Source organism: Portunus trituberculatus, chromosome 5 (assembly GCF_017591435.1).
Source record: "Portunus trituberculatus isolate SZX2019 chromosome 5, ASM1759143v1, whole genome shotgun sequence".
NCBI classification, from domain to species: Eukaryota; Metazoa; Arthropoda; class Malacostraca; order Decapoda; family Portunidae; genus Portunus; species Portunus trituberculatus.
The window spans coordinates 7,297,296-7,314,386 of NC_059259.1; the positions used below are offsets into that span (position 1 = coordinate 7,297,296).

General features: G+C 36.5%; 1 protein-coding gene across 1 annotated transcript in view; it reads right to left on the minus strand.

Moving 5' to 3' along the window:
* Positions 1 to 17,091, minus strand: part of LOC123514379 — a 308,326-nt gene that overhangs the window by 63,041 nt on the left and 228,194 nt on the right. Inside the window, exons 2-3 of the mRNA XM_045272266.1 lie at positions 9,167 to 9,243; positions 441 to 628 (exon numbers count right to left, since the gene is read on the minus strand). Coding sequence (XP_045128201.1) covers positions 441 to 628; positions 9,167 to 9,243 — 265 coding nt within the window. The remainder of the gene's footprint in view (positions 1 to 440; positions 629 to 9,166; positions 9,244 to 17,091) is intronic.

Consider the following 17,091-nt stretch of genomic DNA (forward strand, 5'->3'; position numbering starts at 1 on the left):
TTGTTGTTGTTGTTGTTGTTGTAGTAGTAGTAGTAGTACTTGCAGTTTTTGTTGTAGTAGTCAGTAGTAGTAGTAGTAGTAGTAGTAGTAGTAGTAGTAGTAGTAGTAGTAGTAGTAGTAGTAGTAGTAGTAGTAGTAGTAGCAAATTAATACAAAATGTTACGATCTCATTTTCCACCCAAACTGAATAACAGCAACATCAACAACAACAACAACAACAACAACAACAACAACAACAACAACAACAACAACAACAAACAGCTTACAGATAAAAAAAAATAATACATGAATCAAATCAAGAACAACAATATAGAAAAAACTAAAAGAAAAATATATATACACAAAAAAAATCAATAAAAATATGAATCTCCCCCACACACGCACGCACACACACACCCACACACACACACACACACACACACACACACACGAACACTCACCCATTGACAGGCGTGGATGGAGGTTCGTGAGTATCGTAATTCGCAGTATCGGTGAGCAGTTTGGGCGGGACAAGTGCGCGTCTCCTGGTGAGCGCTGAGGCGGGCGGCCCTGCTTCGTCCTCCCCGTTGTCTGAATCTGACGCTTCCCCCCCCTCGCCGCCCCGGAAGAGGTTCTGATGCTCGTTGTCCTGCAGAAGAAGCGAGGTTAGGGTGTGTCGTTATCTTAGGTGTTGGTTGTCAAAGTTTATATTTCTTTTTATTTATTTTAAGTAATTTTGGGGAGTTTCGGCTGTTGTTTTGTTCATTTATTAGTTTTTGTTGTTTAGATTTTTGCCAAATTTCAGTTTTAGTTTCTCTTTTCTTTCTTTTCTTTTCTAATGTCGATATTTTGATTTTTGTCTCGTAAATCTTAATTATTTTGATACAGCTTATTTTGGGGATTGAAACAGTGAAGACCTTGGCCATTAATCTTCTGACCTCCATAGACCCTTCCTAATGTCAATAAAATGGTCTTATCATAACCAAACTGTCTTAAAATTCCCCCAAAACATGCCAAGCTGTCTTAAAATGCTCTCAAAACATACCAAACTGTCTTAAAATACCCTAAGATACCCCACACACACAAACCAATTAAAACACTCAATTTTATCCCCAAGCACACTTAGTTGGCGTGTGGGTTTAAGGGGATGGCAAGAGTGTCTGAAGCCGGGAGGATGAGGTAAATAAAAAGAAAAATTGAAATAAGAAAAAAAAAAATGCAAAGGATATAGAAGAGGCGTAAGAAAGTGTTATGCTTTATTTTATTTTATTTTATTTTTTTTGTGTGTGGTGGGTTGGGTTGGGGTGGGTTGAGTGTGGGTTAGACTGGGTTAGTTCTGGAATGGGTTATGGATTGGTTGTGGCTGTGGTTTGGGTGTGGGATGTGGGTTATTGGTTGGTTGTGGGTGTGTGTGTGTGTGTGTGGGTGTGGGTTGCTTGCAGGTTAGGTGTGGGTTGAGTGTGGGTTGCTTGTGGGCTGCGTATGGCTGGATTGGACTGGGTTGGGTTGGGATGGGTTGGGTTGGGTTGGGATGGGTGTAGTTGTGGGTTGTGGGTTATAAGTTGGTTGTGGCTATGGGTTTGGTGTGGCTTGGTTCTGGGTTGTGTGTGTGTGTGTGTGTGTGTGTGTGTGTGTGTGTGTGTGTGTGTGTGTGTGTGTGTGTGTGTGTGTTGGTGTGGGTTGGATTATGTTAAAGTTAGGTTGATGAGAGAGGAATGAGGGGAAAATATATTAAATGATGTTTAATGAATGTGTATATTTGCCCTCTCTCTCTCTCTCTCTCTCTCTCTCTCTCTCTCTCACATAAGAGGTTCCACGAAACACCTTATTATGCTTAGTTTGCCTCCATGCCTCTTTTCTCTCTTATCCTGTTTCTCTCTCTCTCTCTCTCTCTCTCTCTCTCTCTCTCTCTCTCTCTCTCTCTCTCTGCAGTCACGTCCTTCCTCGCATACTAAGCTGCTCTTTCCCTGCACTGCTGTTCTTATTTCGTTCATTGCCACTGCACGTCTCTCTCTCTCTCTCTCTCTCTCTCTCTCTCTCTCTCTCTCTCTAATGACACTTGTTGTTGTCTTGTCTATTTCTATTATTCATGTCTAACCTTTCTATTTTTCACGTATTCTCAAAACGTTTGCTCTTCTTTATTTTCTCTATATGTTTTTCTTGGATCTTCTCTCTCTCTCTCTCTCTCTCTCTCTCTCTCTAGGTGTCTGCCGTTCGCCTGACGTCAAGAGACCCTTCAGAGCTTCTCCAGACAAAGGGTTGGTGTAGGAAACTCATGTTCTGAACACCAGATTAATTACACAGACACACAACAGACAGGCAGACAGACAGGCAGAGAGATAGACATATAAAGAGACAGTCAGGTAGACAAACACAGACAGACAGAGACAGATAGACAGACAAAAAGATAGACAGACAGAAAGATAAACAGATAGACAGACAGACAGATAAACAGACAGACAGATAGATAGAAAGTCAGGTAGAGACAAACAGGCAGACAGAAAGAAAGATAGACAGACAGAAAGATAGAGAGACAGACAGACAGACAGAGAAGTAGAGACAGACTGATAGATAAACAGACAGATATATAGACTGATAGACAGATAGACGAATTGACACATAGAGAAGGTAGAAAGAGACAGACAGGCAGAGAAACAGAGAGGAATATATACAGAAAGACAGAGAAATAGATAGAGATGGACAGACTTACAGACAGATAGATAGTAAGGAAGATGAGGGATGGACACACACACACACACACACACACACACACACACACACACACACACACACACACACACACTCTCTCTCTCTCTCTCTCTCTCTCACAAACACGCATTACACGAAGCCTGACATTATAAAACATTAATTCTGCAGCTATTCTCCTCCTCCTCCTCCTCCTCCTTCCTTCTCCTTCCTTCTCCTTCTCCTCTTCCTCCTCCTCCTCCTCCTCTTCTTCCTCTTCCTCCTCTTGTTCCTCCTCTTCTCCGAATCGCCATTTTCACATCACAAACACGCCTTGCTCTATACAAATATTGATCCCGAAGAGAAAGAGTAAGGGTAATAGAGGAGAAGGAAGAGGAGGAAGAGGAAGAGGAGGAGGAAGAATAGAAGGAAGAGGAGGAGGAGGAAGAGGAGAGGAGGAAGAGGAGATGGAGAAAGGAAGAGACAGAGGATGAAACAATGAAGGAAGGGAAGACAGGAAGGAAGGAAAGTGATGGTAATGGTGGTGGTGGTAGTAGTAGTAGTAGTAGTAGTAGTAGTAGTAGTAGTAGTAGTAGTAGTAGTAGTAGTAGTAGTAGTGGTGGTAGAAGAAGAAGAAGAAGAAGAAGAAGAAGAAGAAGAAGAAGAAGAAGAAGAAGAAGAAGAAGAGTAATAGTAGTAGTAGTAGTAGTAGTAGTAGTAGTAGTAGTAGTAGTAGTAGTAGTAGTAGTAGTAGTAGTAGTAGTAGTAGTAGTAGTAGTAGCAGTAGCAGTAGTAGTTAAGTGAAACGCGGCAAACTAAACCCGTAGACTTTTTAACCAGGTTGGAGCTTATGAGGGGGATGAAAACTCTGATCCTCTTACTCATCTTACTCTGCGTTTAGAAATTGCTCTGCCCTTCAATCCTAACCTCTGGCCACGCTCCTTACTCAACTCACTCAATAAATAGGAGCCAAACCACAAAAGAAACAGAACATTAGAAGACAATGATACTCCCACCACATCATCGCACATCCCTCTCATTCCTTCTCATTCTCTTTCTTTTCCTCCACATTTTTTCCTTTTTATTTGTTAATGAGAGAGAGAGAGAGAGAGAGAGAGAGAGAGAGAGAGAGAGAGAGAGAGATAACACAGATTAATGTTATGAATACTCTATACTAAAGAGAATAATGGTTGAATATTCACTGGCCTTCTAAATCGTGTCATGGAAATAAAAGTAATTGAGGGAAAAATACAATGCAAGATCAATTGCCTATAAAATTAATGAAAGGTAAAAAAAAAAAAAGAATAATTGACGTCGAAAGCTAATTGGTTGTGATATAAATAAAAGCAGGAATGAAAAATAAATCTAGAAATAAATTGAAAAGTTATTATATCATTTGGATGTGATGAGGAATATAAAAATGAAACCTGAATGTATTATTGTAAAAAAAAAAAATGTGAAAAAATTCATTATGACTTAAATATGTGAATGAAAATAAATGAACACAAAAAAGGATTATATTATTTGAATCTGACGAGGAATATAGAAATGAAACCTGAATGTATTATTGTAAAATGAAACCTGAATGTATTATTGTAAAAAAAAAAATGTGAAAAAATTCATTATGACTTAAATATGTGAATGAAAATAAATGAACACAAAAAAAGGATTATATTATTTGAATCTGACGAGGAATATAGAAATAAAACCTGAATGTATTATTGTAAAATGAATATGAAAAAAATAAATTATAACTTACATATGTTAATGAAAATAGATGAATATACGAAATAAAGTATTATATTATTTGAATGTGATGAGGAATATGAAAATAAAACCTAAATGTATTATTGTAAAAAAAATGTAAAAAATAAATTATAACTTAAACATATAAATGAAAATAGATGAATATAAGAAAAAATGTTAAGAAAAATTACATAGAGAGGCAAGTATATATTTGAAATAGATTATGAAGTTCTTTACAGAGGTGAGTCAAAGTAAATAAATACATAAAGAAAAATGTGAAAAAAATATAGATGAAGTGAAAGAGGAAAGTACATTTAAAGATTACATGTTTAATATAGTTAAAAAAAAAGTGACGTGAATGTGAAGAAAGTGAATAGTGGAAGAAAAGAATCAGAAAGTGAGAATTGAAAAGCTAATATTGAGATGAGCAAGATAAATAAGAAATAGAAAAGATGATGATAAAGATGATGATGCTCATAATGATGAAAATGATAAAGATGATGAAGATAATAATGATGATGACAGTGAACTAGAAAGTGAAAACTGAAAAGCAAATATTGAGACGAAAAAGGCAAATAGAAACGATGATGATAATGATAAAAAGGATGAAGATGAAGATGATGATGATGATGATGATTAAGCAGCAAGAAAAGAACACCCATTAACTTGTCACTCATGTTTTTCCTCCCCATTATATCTATTGACGCTTGAGAGGATGCATTTTCTTTCCCACGGTGAGAGAAAAAATGGGAAAACTGAAGAGGCGAGGGTGGGAAGTGGGAGGGGAAAAAAAGTAAAAATGATAATGTGGCTGAGAGAAAAAGAGATGAGATGAGAAGAGAGAAGAGAAGAGAAAAGAGTCTGTAAACCCCCTCTTTTTTCTCTCTCTCTCTCTCTCTCTCATTAACTTATAAAAAGGAAAAAAAGGTGGAGGAAAAAGAAGAGAATAATGAGAAGGAATGGGAGAGAGATGCGATGATGTGGTGGTGGTGTGGTGGTGTCAGCAGAGGAGGAGGAGGAGGAGGAGGAAGAAAGAGAGAAAGGAGAAGGATAGAAGGGCTAAGGGAAATAAGAGAGAAAGTCAAGAGGAGGAGAAAGGGAGGAAAATAAGATAACGCGAGAAGGAGGAGGAGAAGGAAGAGGAGCAGGAAGAGGAGGAGGAGGAGGAGGAAGAGGAAGAGGAAGAGGAGGAGGAGGAGGAGGAGGAGGAGGAGGAGGAGGAGGAAGCGAGAGAGAGGCCATAAAGGAAGAGCAGTGTTGCCAATTTAGCAAATACCAAACAGGAGTTGAGTGGAAATGCTTGAAGGTAAAGGTTGGCAGCACTGACTAGTCTAATTACTGCTTTGTTTTATGCACAATGTTGCCTTTCGGACTCGTGATGGAAGCCTCGAGTTTTCAGAGAAGGGACAAAAAAAGAGATGAAAAACAAAAGGTGAAGGTATCATTGCACAGCCTCCCTTAATGAGCAATAGGCATTTGAAAAGGTTTATGTGTACACCAGGCCGACAAGACCACAAGGGCTGGCTGAGAAAATGCATATCACATACACACACAAACACACACACACACACACCAAAAATAACAGGCATTTTTGCATTTTTTAAGGCACCACTTAGGTAAAAAAAAAAAAAGCATTCATTTGCATTGTATTAAGGAAAACTAAATGAAAAAAAGAAAATACTATAGTCTATTTACTCTAAAGTGTCTCCTGGGTTGATGATATAATTGATCTGATGTTAATAATACTGTTTTCTGTTGATCAGCACACTTAAGACAACGCTGCGGTTTTCCTCAAGATCTGACAACCACGCATTCCCTTGGACGCCATTCAGACCGAGACCCATGAGCCAGTTTAGAGTATAGAGACTAGAACAGAGCGATGACAAGGGAAGAGAAGCTATAGATATATCCACATTTACAGATAGAAGTATTGAGTAAAGGTAAGATATTTAGCTATTATGGCAAACAAGAAAGGTGGAAGTGTTATAGTACTTAGTGAATTGCAGGTAGAAGGAGGCAATGAAGAGAAAATACCGGTATGAGATTAAGGATACAGGAGAGAGCTTCGGGTAAAGGGACATTAGGTATTAATCAAGGAGAGAGGGAAGGCTACAGGTGATACACGACTAATGTAATGACTCGCAGGTAAAGGAGAGTAATCAAGAAAAGTACAGGTATTCTCAGGTTAAGGGAAGGTTTTCAAGGATGAGGAAGAAGAGGGAACATTGTAACACACCTTGTCATTCACACAGGTATGAGAAAGGAAGAGTTACGTCAAAGTTAATTATGGAAAAGGAGTTATCGATTTTCACTTTAAAGAATGAGGAAACAGAGGGAACATTGCAACCAACCCTAATCATTCACACAGGTATGAGAAAGGAAGGAATTTATACATATTTTAAGAGTTATGTCAAAGTGAATTATTGAAGTGTTATGGAGATTCACTTTAAAGAATGAGGAAAGAGAGGGAACATTGCAACACACCTAATCATTCACACATATTTGATAAAGGAAAAAACTCATACGTATTCTAAAATTTACAAAAAAGTGAATTATGGAAAGGCGTTATGGAGATTCACACTGTTTGGCTCCTTAGAAAATAAAATGTGAAATAAGTAAACGACCATAGTTCCCATTTTCTTTTGACTCTTTAGAAGCAGCTATGAAAAAAAGTCGGTTTCTCCTTTTTCTCTCATTTTTATTTTCTTTAACCCCTTCAGTAAAATACCGGGTTTTCATATTCATTCTTGTTACTATTGGGTTATTTTACACAGCTACAGAATCTTATGTGGGGATTAAAGCAGTAAAAACTCTGGCCATTAATCCTCTGACCTCCATAGACCCTTCCTAATGTCATTAAAATCGTCTAATCATACCCAAAAACCATGGTAAAAATGCGTCTCAGTACTGAAGGAGTTAAACCTTTAGCCAATCTGTATGTCACGTTTACCCCTTCAGTACTGGAATGCATTTTTATCGTGAATTTTTGGTGTGATTCGATGCTTTTATTTACATTAGGAAGGGTCAATGGAGGTCAGAAGATTAATTAATGGCCAGAGTCTTCACTATTTCAAACCACACATAAGTTTCTGAAGCTGTGCAAAATCGCTAAATAGTAATAAAAGTAAGTATAAAAAAAGCGTAATGGTACTGAAGGGGTTAAGAAGAACAACTAGAGAGAAGAAAATTAATCAACTTGTGTACGTAAAGTGAGAGGTTAACGAACATGTCAACCACGTAAAGATAAGACAGTTTTAATGAAAAGTGTGGAACGTTAAGAGAATGCGGCACTAATTGAAGGCTTTAGCAATATGATCACGGGGAAAAAAAATATATTGAAGCAGGAATGAATGAAATCCCGGCGTGACTGGAAAACATTAGTGAAGCGGAGGGTGAATGAAGCGACACATGAAAGGACGAGTGCTTCTGAAATCCATGAAAGTGTTGAGTTTTCAATAATAATGAAGAAAAAAAATAATAGTAATAATAATAAAATAATATGGATAAGAGTAATAAGAATAACAATAATAATAAGAGGAAGAAGAAAAAGAAGAAAAAGATTAACGTGACAAAATTGGTAGGAAAAAAAATATATATGATAATAAAAAATGTCCAGAAAAGAAACAAAAGAAAATGAAAAAGATAGAAAAGAGAGCAAATATTCTTTTTACGAATAAAGGAAAAGTGAAAAAAATAGAAAATATATGGAATGAAAAGAGGGAGGCAAATATAAAAGTAATTACATTTTTGATACAATGAAAAGTTGGATGCGAAAAAAAAAAAAAAATGAAATGAAAACGAGCCTCAGAAAACGACACTAATTTAGATGATATACAGACAGCACTAAAACGAAAATAAAAGAAAACAGGCAGTAATTTAAAAAAAGGCATTCATAATTATTTTGCAGGCATGTACGTAAACCTGCACACACACACACACACACACACACACACACACACACACACACACACACACACACACACACACACACACACACACACACACACACATTAATTCCCTACAATCTCTCTCTCTCTCTCTCTCTCTCTTCATTCATTACCTGCCACGTGTTTACTTGTATATATAAATCCATTACACACACACACACACACACACACACACACACACACACACACACACACACACACACACACACACACACAGACTTTCCTCATTTACTAATACGGTTCACCTGGTCCCTTCCTTCCAGGTATTCGCGCCTTCCCAGCGATACACCTGTGCACATTTCCTCTCCTCACTCCCTCTCATTCCTCCTCATTAAGGGCAGGTAATAATTCCCTCCCCCTCATAACATTAACCTTTACCCTGGAAGTAGTTTCGTAAATTGCCTCCCGTATTCTCTCTCTCTCTCTCTCTCTCTCTCTCTCTCTCTCTCTCTCTCTCTCTCTCTCTATTAACTATTTTCTCTTCCTGTATATTTTTCATGATGTTTTTTGTTAGAGGTGTTCTCTCTCTCTCTCTCTCTCTCTCTCTCTCTCTCTCTCTCTCTTATTAATTATTTTCTCTTCCTGTATATTTTTCATGTTTTTTTTTGTTAGTGGTGTTCCTTCTCTCTCTCTCTCTCTCTCTCTCTCTCTCTCTCTCTCTCTCTCTCTCTCTCTCTCTCTCTCTCTCTGAATCACTGCACTCTCTCCCCTCTCCCATTTCCCACTCTCCTTACTTTCCAATCACGCCATCACTCTCCCCATTACCCACCAGTCCTCTCGCTCCCCGCCCTTCCCCTCCCGTAGCTTACCTCTGCTGCTACATTAGGGGAAGGTAAGTTCATGTATCCTGCTCCTCCTCGTCCTCCATCGCGCCCTTGCACCAAACCTGGGGAAAAACAACGAGAACAGTTACTTTACAGGTAGGAATTAGGAATATATTAACACGTGCTTTGAGATTTGTGTGTAATTAGATTTTATTGATATTAGGAAGAGTCTATGGAGGTTAGAAGATTAATGGCCAGAGTCTTCACTATCCTAATTCCCTACGTAAGTTTCTGAGGTTGTATAAATTCACCAAATATTTAATACAAGGACATATCTTTACTTTGAGATTTGTGTACGATTAGATTAGATCATGTTATTTATATTAGGAAGGGTCTATGGAGGTCACAACTTTCACTATTTTAATCCATAAGTTTCTGAAGTTGTATAAATTCACCAAATATTAGGGAGATATTAAACCCTTCGATACAGGGACACATTTTTACCTTGAGATTTGTGTACGATTTGACCATTTTATTGGCATTAGGAAGCGTGTATGGATGTCAGAAGATTAAAGGCCACAGTCATCACTATTTTAATCCCCACACGATTTCCTGAAGTTGTATAAAATCACCAAATAGTAAGCAGAATGAATATGGCGACGCGTCATGGTACTTCAAGCGAATAATGAAATAAAATAAATGAAGTTGAAATAAATAAATAAATATATTCTGGTGGTGTTTAAGAGTAGGAGAGACAATTAAACCAAATACAACTCGAATAATTCAATAAAAAGATAAGTGGTGGTGAAAAAATAAGAGATGAGAATATAGATAAAAAATAATAATGAAAAAGAATGGAGGGGGAGGTGAAGAGAAAACACAGGTGTAGCGAGGAGAGTTTATTCCCAACTAGTTTCGCTGATGTAGGGGAGGGAATACACTCACCTCCCTACACCTGTGTTTAAAAAGAATGTTGATGTTTTGGAATACAGGTTGGGAATAAGAAATTAGTGATAAATCAGATTATTAGTGTGAAATTTGGCAGGTGTAAATTGAGTAAGAAGTGGTGAGAAAAAATGTGGTTGTTTTTGAAGTTGAATTGCAGTTAAAAAAAAAGGGTTAGAAGGTTGAGAATTTAGATTACAGGTGAGATATTTGATACAACTGGGAATGAGAATATAGATGCTGAAAAAAAAAGTTAGAAATGAAATACACGTAGAAAAAAAAGGAAAAGAAAAGAAAGGATGGTTGATAGATCAAAATATAGGGGGAATATTGGATACTGGTGAAAAAAGAAGAACTATAGGAGATGAATAGATAAATTGGTACGTGTTTGAAGTGGGGAACGCAGGTTTGAAAAAAAAAAATTACAGTAAAGGATAGGAGGTTGAAAACTGATATACAGGTGAAATCTGGCGAACATGTATAGGAAATAGATATACAGAAAACAAAAGTGCAGATTGAAAATGAAGTAAGTCAAAGTTAAAAGGACGAAAAACGAATAGAAGAAAATATGATAAACTTAAAAAAAGGAGTAAAATAGATGAGCCCAAAAAATGTTAAGGGTTAGAAGGTTGAAAATTGAAATATAGGTGAAGTCTGGCGAATATGTGTAGGAAAAAGAAATACAGATAGGAAAAAAAAATAAGGTGCAGATCGAAAAACAAGGAAGCCAAAGTTAAAAGAACGAAAAACGAACAGAAGAAAATAAAAGAAAGTAGAAAAAAATAACTAAAATAGATGAAAAAAGCGAAAAATTACCAGCAAAATCTAGTCAGGTAGAAATAAAAATAAGAAATGTATATAAAACAATCAAAACGAAGGATAAAAGGAAGAAAAGTAATAAAAAAAAAAACACAAGAATTAGTCGACATTCCGAGAAGAAACACCTGAAATAATCAAGGACAGGTAGGCACAAGGGACCGCTGGAAAGACAGGTGAGGAGGCGTGTGTTAAAGTGCCCAGGTGAGTCACTTAGCACACCTGTCCACATCTCACCTGAACGGCCACCTGGGGAACGCTATTGGTGGCTCAGAATGAAGAAGTGAGTGCAGATAGGTCAGCTTTTGTGGGTTCTTGTGTGTCTTTGTGATTTATAATTTATTTAGCAGAGAGTTAGTGAGTTTATTGTTTGTCTACACTGTTATTTGAGTGAGTTTATTTCGTAGACAGTTTATGACAGTTAGTGAGCTTCCAGTTTATAGTTTATAGAATAGTTACACTGCTATTTCTTCGAGTTTCCGCTGTTTCTTTGAGTTTCCTAGTGTTCAATGCTTATATGTATAGTTAACCCCTTCAGTACCATGACCAGTTTTCATTTTAATTCTGGTTACTATTTGGCGATTTTATACAGCTTCAAAAATTCATATGGGGATTAAAATAGTGAAGACTCTGGGCTATGAATGTTCTGACCTCCACAGACCCTTACTAATGTCAATAAAATGGCCTAATCGTACAGAAATCTTAAGGTATAAAGGTGTTGCAATACTGAAGGGGCTAATAAATTCAATGCTTAGATTCATAGTCAATTCATGTATTTCTTAATTGTTCAAATAGTTACACATATTCCTTATTATGATTGTTCTTCTGTGAGGTTCATGTGTCTGATAGTTTGTCAATGAGGTTAGTTAGACTTGTGTTTCTAGGTGTGTTAATTTATTTCATTAGTTAGAAAGAAATAGAAGTAAAAAAAGACAAGTACGTTATATTTTTCACAACGAGAGAGAGAGAGAGAGAGAGAGAGAGAGAGAGAGAGAGAGAGAGAGAGAGAGAGAGAGAGAGAGAGAGAGAGAGAGAGAGAGAGAGAAAAACGGAGAAACAAAAAAAGCGATACAGAAAATCACACATACAGACAAACAGACAGAAACAGAAAAAAAACATAAAACACACATACATAAAAAATATATAAATGTTACAAAATAAAAAAAAAACACCAAAAGCAAAAAAAAAAAAAAAAAATGAATGTTACAAAAATCCCAATACTCAACAAAGACAAAAAAAAAAAAAAAAAAAAAAAAAAAAAAAGGTAAACATCAAGAAAGAACCAAGAAAATGAGAACACTGTCAGCTGGCAACCTTGCAGAGTGATGAAGACAAAATGACGTAGGATCAACTCACCAAACCTTCTATATATTGACATTACGAAGGAAATATGAAGAAATATAGGTCAGAGAGAGAGAGAGAGAGAGAGAGAGAGAGAGAGAGAGAGAGAGAGAGAGAGAGAGAGAGAGTGAGAGTGAGAGGTGAAAATATTGTACCATATTTTTTCATCTTTCTCTTCACCTCTTTCTTTATCCTTCCCTCTTCCTCTCCCTTCCTTCCCCTCTACTCATACATCATTTTATGCTGCACCTCTCTCTCTCTCTCTCTCTCTCTCTCTCTCTCTCTCTCTCACAGAAAACGAGCAAAACAACACCAGTCCCATTTTCTTCGAGATTTCAAGGATAAGGGAAAGTGTTATGGTTAACTCTAGTATTTTTTCCTTTTCTGTCTTTCTACTGTCTGTCTGTCTGTCTGTCTGTCTGTCTGTCTGTCTGTCTCTGTCTCTCTCTCTCTCTCTCTCTCTCTCTCTCTCTCTCTCTCTCTCTCTCTCTCTCTGTGTGTGTGTGTGTGTGTGTGTGTGTGTGTGTGTGTGTGTGTGTGTGTGTGTGTGTGTGTGTGTGTGTGTGTGTGTGTGTGTGTGTGTTTCAAACGGGTAACCACATTTCTCCTGCCGAAAACAAAGTTGATTAGCTAATTAAATTTCACACAAATATGAGAGCCGTCATTAAAGAACACACACACACACACACACACACACACACACACACACACACACACACACACACACACACACACACACACACACACACACACACACACACACACACACACACACACACACACACACACACACACACACACACACAAAATAAGAATATTAGCAAAAATAAGACTGCAAAATAAGAATCCTGGAAAAAATGAAAAAAAATTGAAAAAAGGAAAGAAAATATAGATTACCTGAGAGAGAGAGAGAGAGAGAGAGAGAGAGAGAGAGAGAGAGAGAGAGAGAGAGAGAGAGAGAGAGAGAGAGAGAGAGAGAGAGAGAGAGAGAGAGAGAGAGAGAGAGAGAGAGTCGTGATTGTCTTGTCAAAGGAAAACAAATAGAGGAATAATAAAAAAAATAGAAAAAGGAGAATATAAGAAACATGAAGAAAATAGAGAAACTAATGAATGATTGGATAAAAAAAAAAAAAAGAATCAGAGGCAAAAAAGAAAAGAAAAAATGCAAGGAATAATTAAATGAACGAACATAGGAATAGGAAAAAGAAAAGAAAAAATGATATTCCAGGAACGAATAAATTATAGAGAGAAAAAAAAGAGAAAAAAAAACAGCAAAAATATGAAATCGAAGATAAATCAAGAGGAAAAAAAAAGTGAAATAAGTAAGTTAGAAAAATAAGTAAGAAAAAAAAAGTAAGGTACATTGAACAAAAGAAAAGAAAATACAAAAAAAGAAGAAACAAGAGAAAGAGAAACGAAGTAAAAGTTGGAAACGAAAGAGGAAAGATAAAAACAAGAACAATAAAATGGAAATAGAGATAAAGAGAAATAGTAAAGGGAAATGGAAAGAAAGAGAAGAAAGAGCGAGAGCGAGAGAGAGAGAGAGAGAGAGAGAGAGAGAGAGAGAGAGAGAGAGAGAGAGATCAATTAGGTAGCAGTGAAAGGCCGGCGGTTGGGCAAGGTTAAGACTAAAGGACTATTGCTAAGTTAGAGAGAACGCAATATCTTAATTAATAGGAGTAAGTAAGAGTGGCAGACTAGGTGTATTTGAGAGAGAGAGAGAGAGAGAGAGAGAGAGAGAGAGAGAGAGAGAGAGAGAGAGAGAGAGAGAGAGAGAGAGAGAGAGAGAGAGAGAGAAAATACACTATAACAAATGAGACGTATTAAATTAAATGAGCAACAAATAATAAGATAAACCAAAAAAGATAAGATGGAAGAAAAATAATAAGGAATAAAAAGAAATAATGATATTAATAAAGAAAAAGAAAAAAAGAAAGAAAAAATCTGAAAGAAAAACCAAACACACACACACACACACACACACACACACACACACACACACACACACACACACACACACACACACACACACACACACTAGTGATTTAAAAATGAATGAAAAGATAAAAAAAAATACAACTTTTCCTCAGTAAGTTAAACGTGACCTTGAAGTTTCTGAGTTGAGGATAAGTTTCCCTGATAACAGTAAGAAGGAAAGAAGGAAACAAGGAGGATATTGAGAAAAATGAGGAGGAGGAGGAGAAGGAGGAGGAGGAGGAGGAGGAAAATTAGATGTAAAGGAGGAGAGGAGGAGAGAGAAGAAGAAGAAAAAGGAGAAAAATGAATTGAAGATGATAGGAAAAAAGAAAAAAATGAAGGAAACTGAAACGAAGAGGAAGAAGAAAAAGTAGTGATGAAAGAGAAGAGAAATGAAAGGAGATAGAAAAAGTAAATTGAAGTAAATTGAAAAGAATATAAATTGGGAAAGGAAAGAAGGAAGGAAGGAAGAAAATCACGAGAGAGAGAGAGAGAGAGAGAGAGAGAGAGAGAGAGAGAGAGAGAGAGAGAGAGAGAGAGAGAGAGAGAGAGAGAGAGAGAGAGAGAGAGAGAGAGAGAGAGAGCTTTGGCCTCTGAGGAAATGGGAGGGAAAAAGTGGGATTAGAGAAAAGAGACGAGTAGGAGAGGAGGAAACAAGATGAAAAAAATGTTAGGGAGGGAAAAAAATGGTGGGCTTGTCATGGATTAAGTGGGGAAAAAATACCCTATCAGTTTTCCTCCTCCATCTACGAATTTGACGATAAAAGGAAAAAATAATATCAGTTTTATTTCTTGTGTTTTTTGTTTGCTGAGATTAAAAAAGCTTGAATATTCTGTTTTTTCTTATATGTGATACTAACTCCTTCAATACTGGGACCCCTTCTTGCCTTGAGATTTGTGTGCGATTAGACCATTTTATTGACATTAGGAAGGGTAGACGGAGGTGAGAAGATTAATGGCCACTCTTCACTATTTTAATCCCCCACATAAGCTCCTAAAGCTGTGTAAAATCACCAAATAGTAAGCAGAATGAATATGGAAATGCGTCCTGGTACTGAAGGGGTCAATAAATAAATAGTTGATATGGGGATAGTATCAAATTTTAGTGGATAAGATATAAGAAAAAATGAAAAATAAATTATAGACATTTTAAAACAGGAATTATAAACTTGCAATTCAAACTTATTTTTGGATAAGATATAAGAAAATATGAAAAATAAATTATAGACATTTTGAAACAGGAATTATAAACTTGCAATTCAAACTTATTTTTGGATAAGATATAAGAAAATATGAAAAATAAATTATAGACATTTTAAAACAGGAATTATAAACTTGCAATTCAAACTTATTTTATTTACGTGAGTTTACGACAGAGAGAGAGAGAGAGAGAGAGAGAGAGAGAGAGAGAGAGAGAGAGAGAGAGCTGTGTCTAAACCAATCATACAAGGTAGTAAAAAATATAATGTACATGTCAATTCAAATCACTAAATGTTTGTGCTGGAATTCTTTACACTGATATTGACTTTCTTTTATGGTGAAGATGGAAAAAAAAGATCTTGACGTTTACAAATTAGTTTTATACGTTGAATTGATGTAATATGCTCTATCTGTCTATTTGTCTGTCGATCTGTTTGTCTCTCTCTCTCTCTCTCTCTCTCTCTCTACTAAACACTTCGCATCTCTTTCATCGTTTTCACCTGCTCTCTCTCTCTCTCTCTCTCTCTCTCTCTCTCTCTCTCTCTCTCTCTCTCTAAGATTTGTATTGTATTAGGTGACACACACACACACACACACACACACACACACACACACACACACACACACACACACACACACACACACACACACACACACACACCTGTACACTACACCTGTCAGTTTATGTTCACACAAATCGACACTATTTTTCTCCTCCTCCTCCCCTCTCCTCCTCTCACCTCTCCCCTCATCTCACCTCACCTCCTTTCCCCTTTTCTTTCCCTCACACCTGTCAAATCTTTTCACTCCCTCTGACACTTTCAATTTATATTTCCACAGGTGTTTCTAGGCCTCCCAAAACTCCCCCTGAGGAAATGCTTAGGCTGTCTGTAGGCCTATCTATGTATATCTCTCGGCCTACTTGAGGATGGACAATTCGTGGAAGAATATATAGGTCATGTTTCTATTTCTGTATTTTGATCTTTTGTTCTTTTTTTCTGTTTTATTATTCTATGTCTTTTTTTTTTTTTGGTGTTATATTTTGTTTTTAGTTAAAGGTCAAGGATATTTGTAAGAGAGGTGGTTGGTTGTAGTAGTAGTAGTAGTAGTAGTAGTAGTAGTAGTAGTAGTAATAAATGTAGTTGTAGGAAATGTGATACAGTTCTAGTGAATATTGTACTTCAAATATTACTACTACTACTACTACTACTACTACTACTACTACTACTACCACCACCAGCACCACTACACCACCACACACACAAATATAGAGAGACAGATAAAAGAAAAGAAAGAACACAAACAGACAGAGCAAAAAAAAAAAAAAAAAAAAAAAAAAAAAGTGACATGGAAAGAGACATATAAGCAAATTGTTAGAAAGAGAGAGAAAAAAAAAGAAAATCGACAGAAAAATAAGAAAATAGAGCAAAACATAAGAAAAAGATAGACAACCGGACAAAGAGAGAGACAGATGAGTAAGTAGAAAGAGAGAAAAAAGAGAATAATAAAGGACAGAAAGACAACAAGATACTTTCAATCACTCCTCCTCTTCCCTCATCATTCATCTCATTCATTAGACGTGGAAAAAGAAAAACATCAGAATTAACTAATAATAATTCTGATCTTCAGTAATTAATTAATCAAGAGAGAGAGAGAGAGAGAGAGAGAGAGAGAGAGAGAGAGAGAGAGAG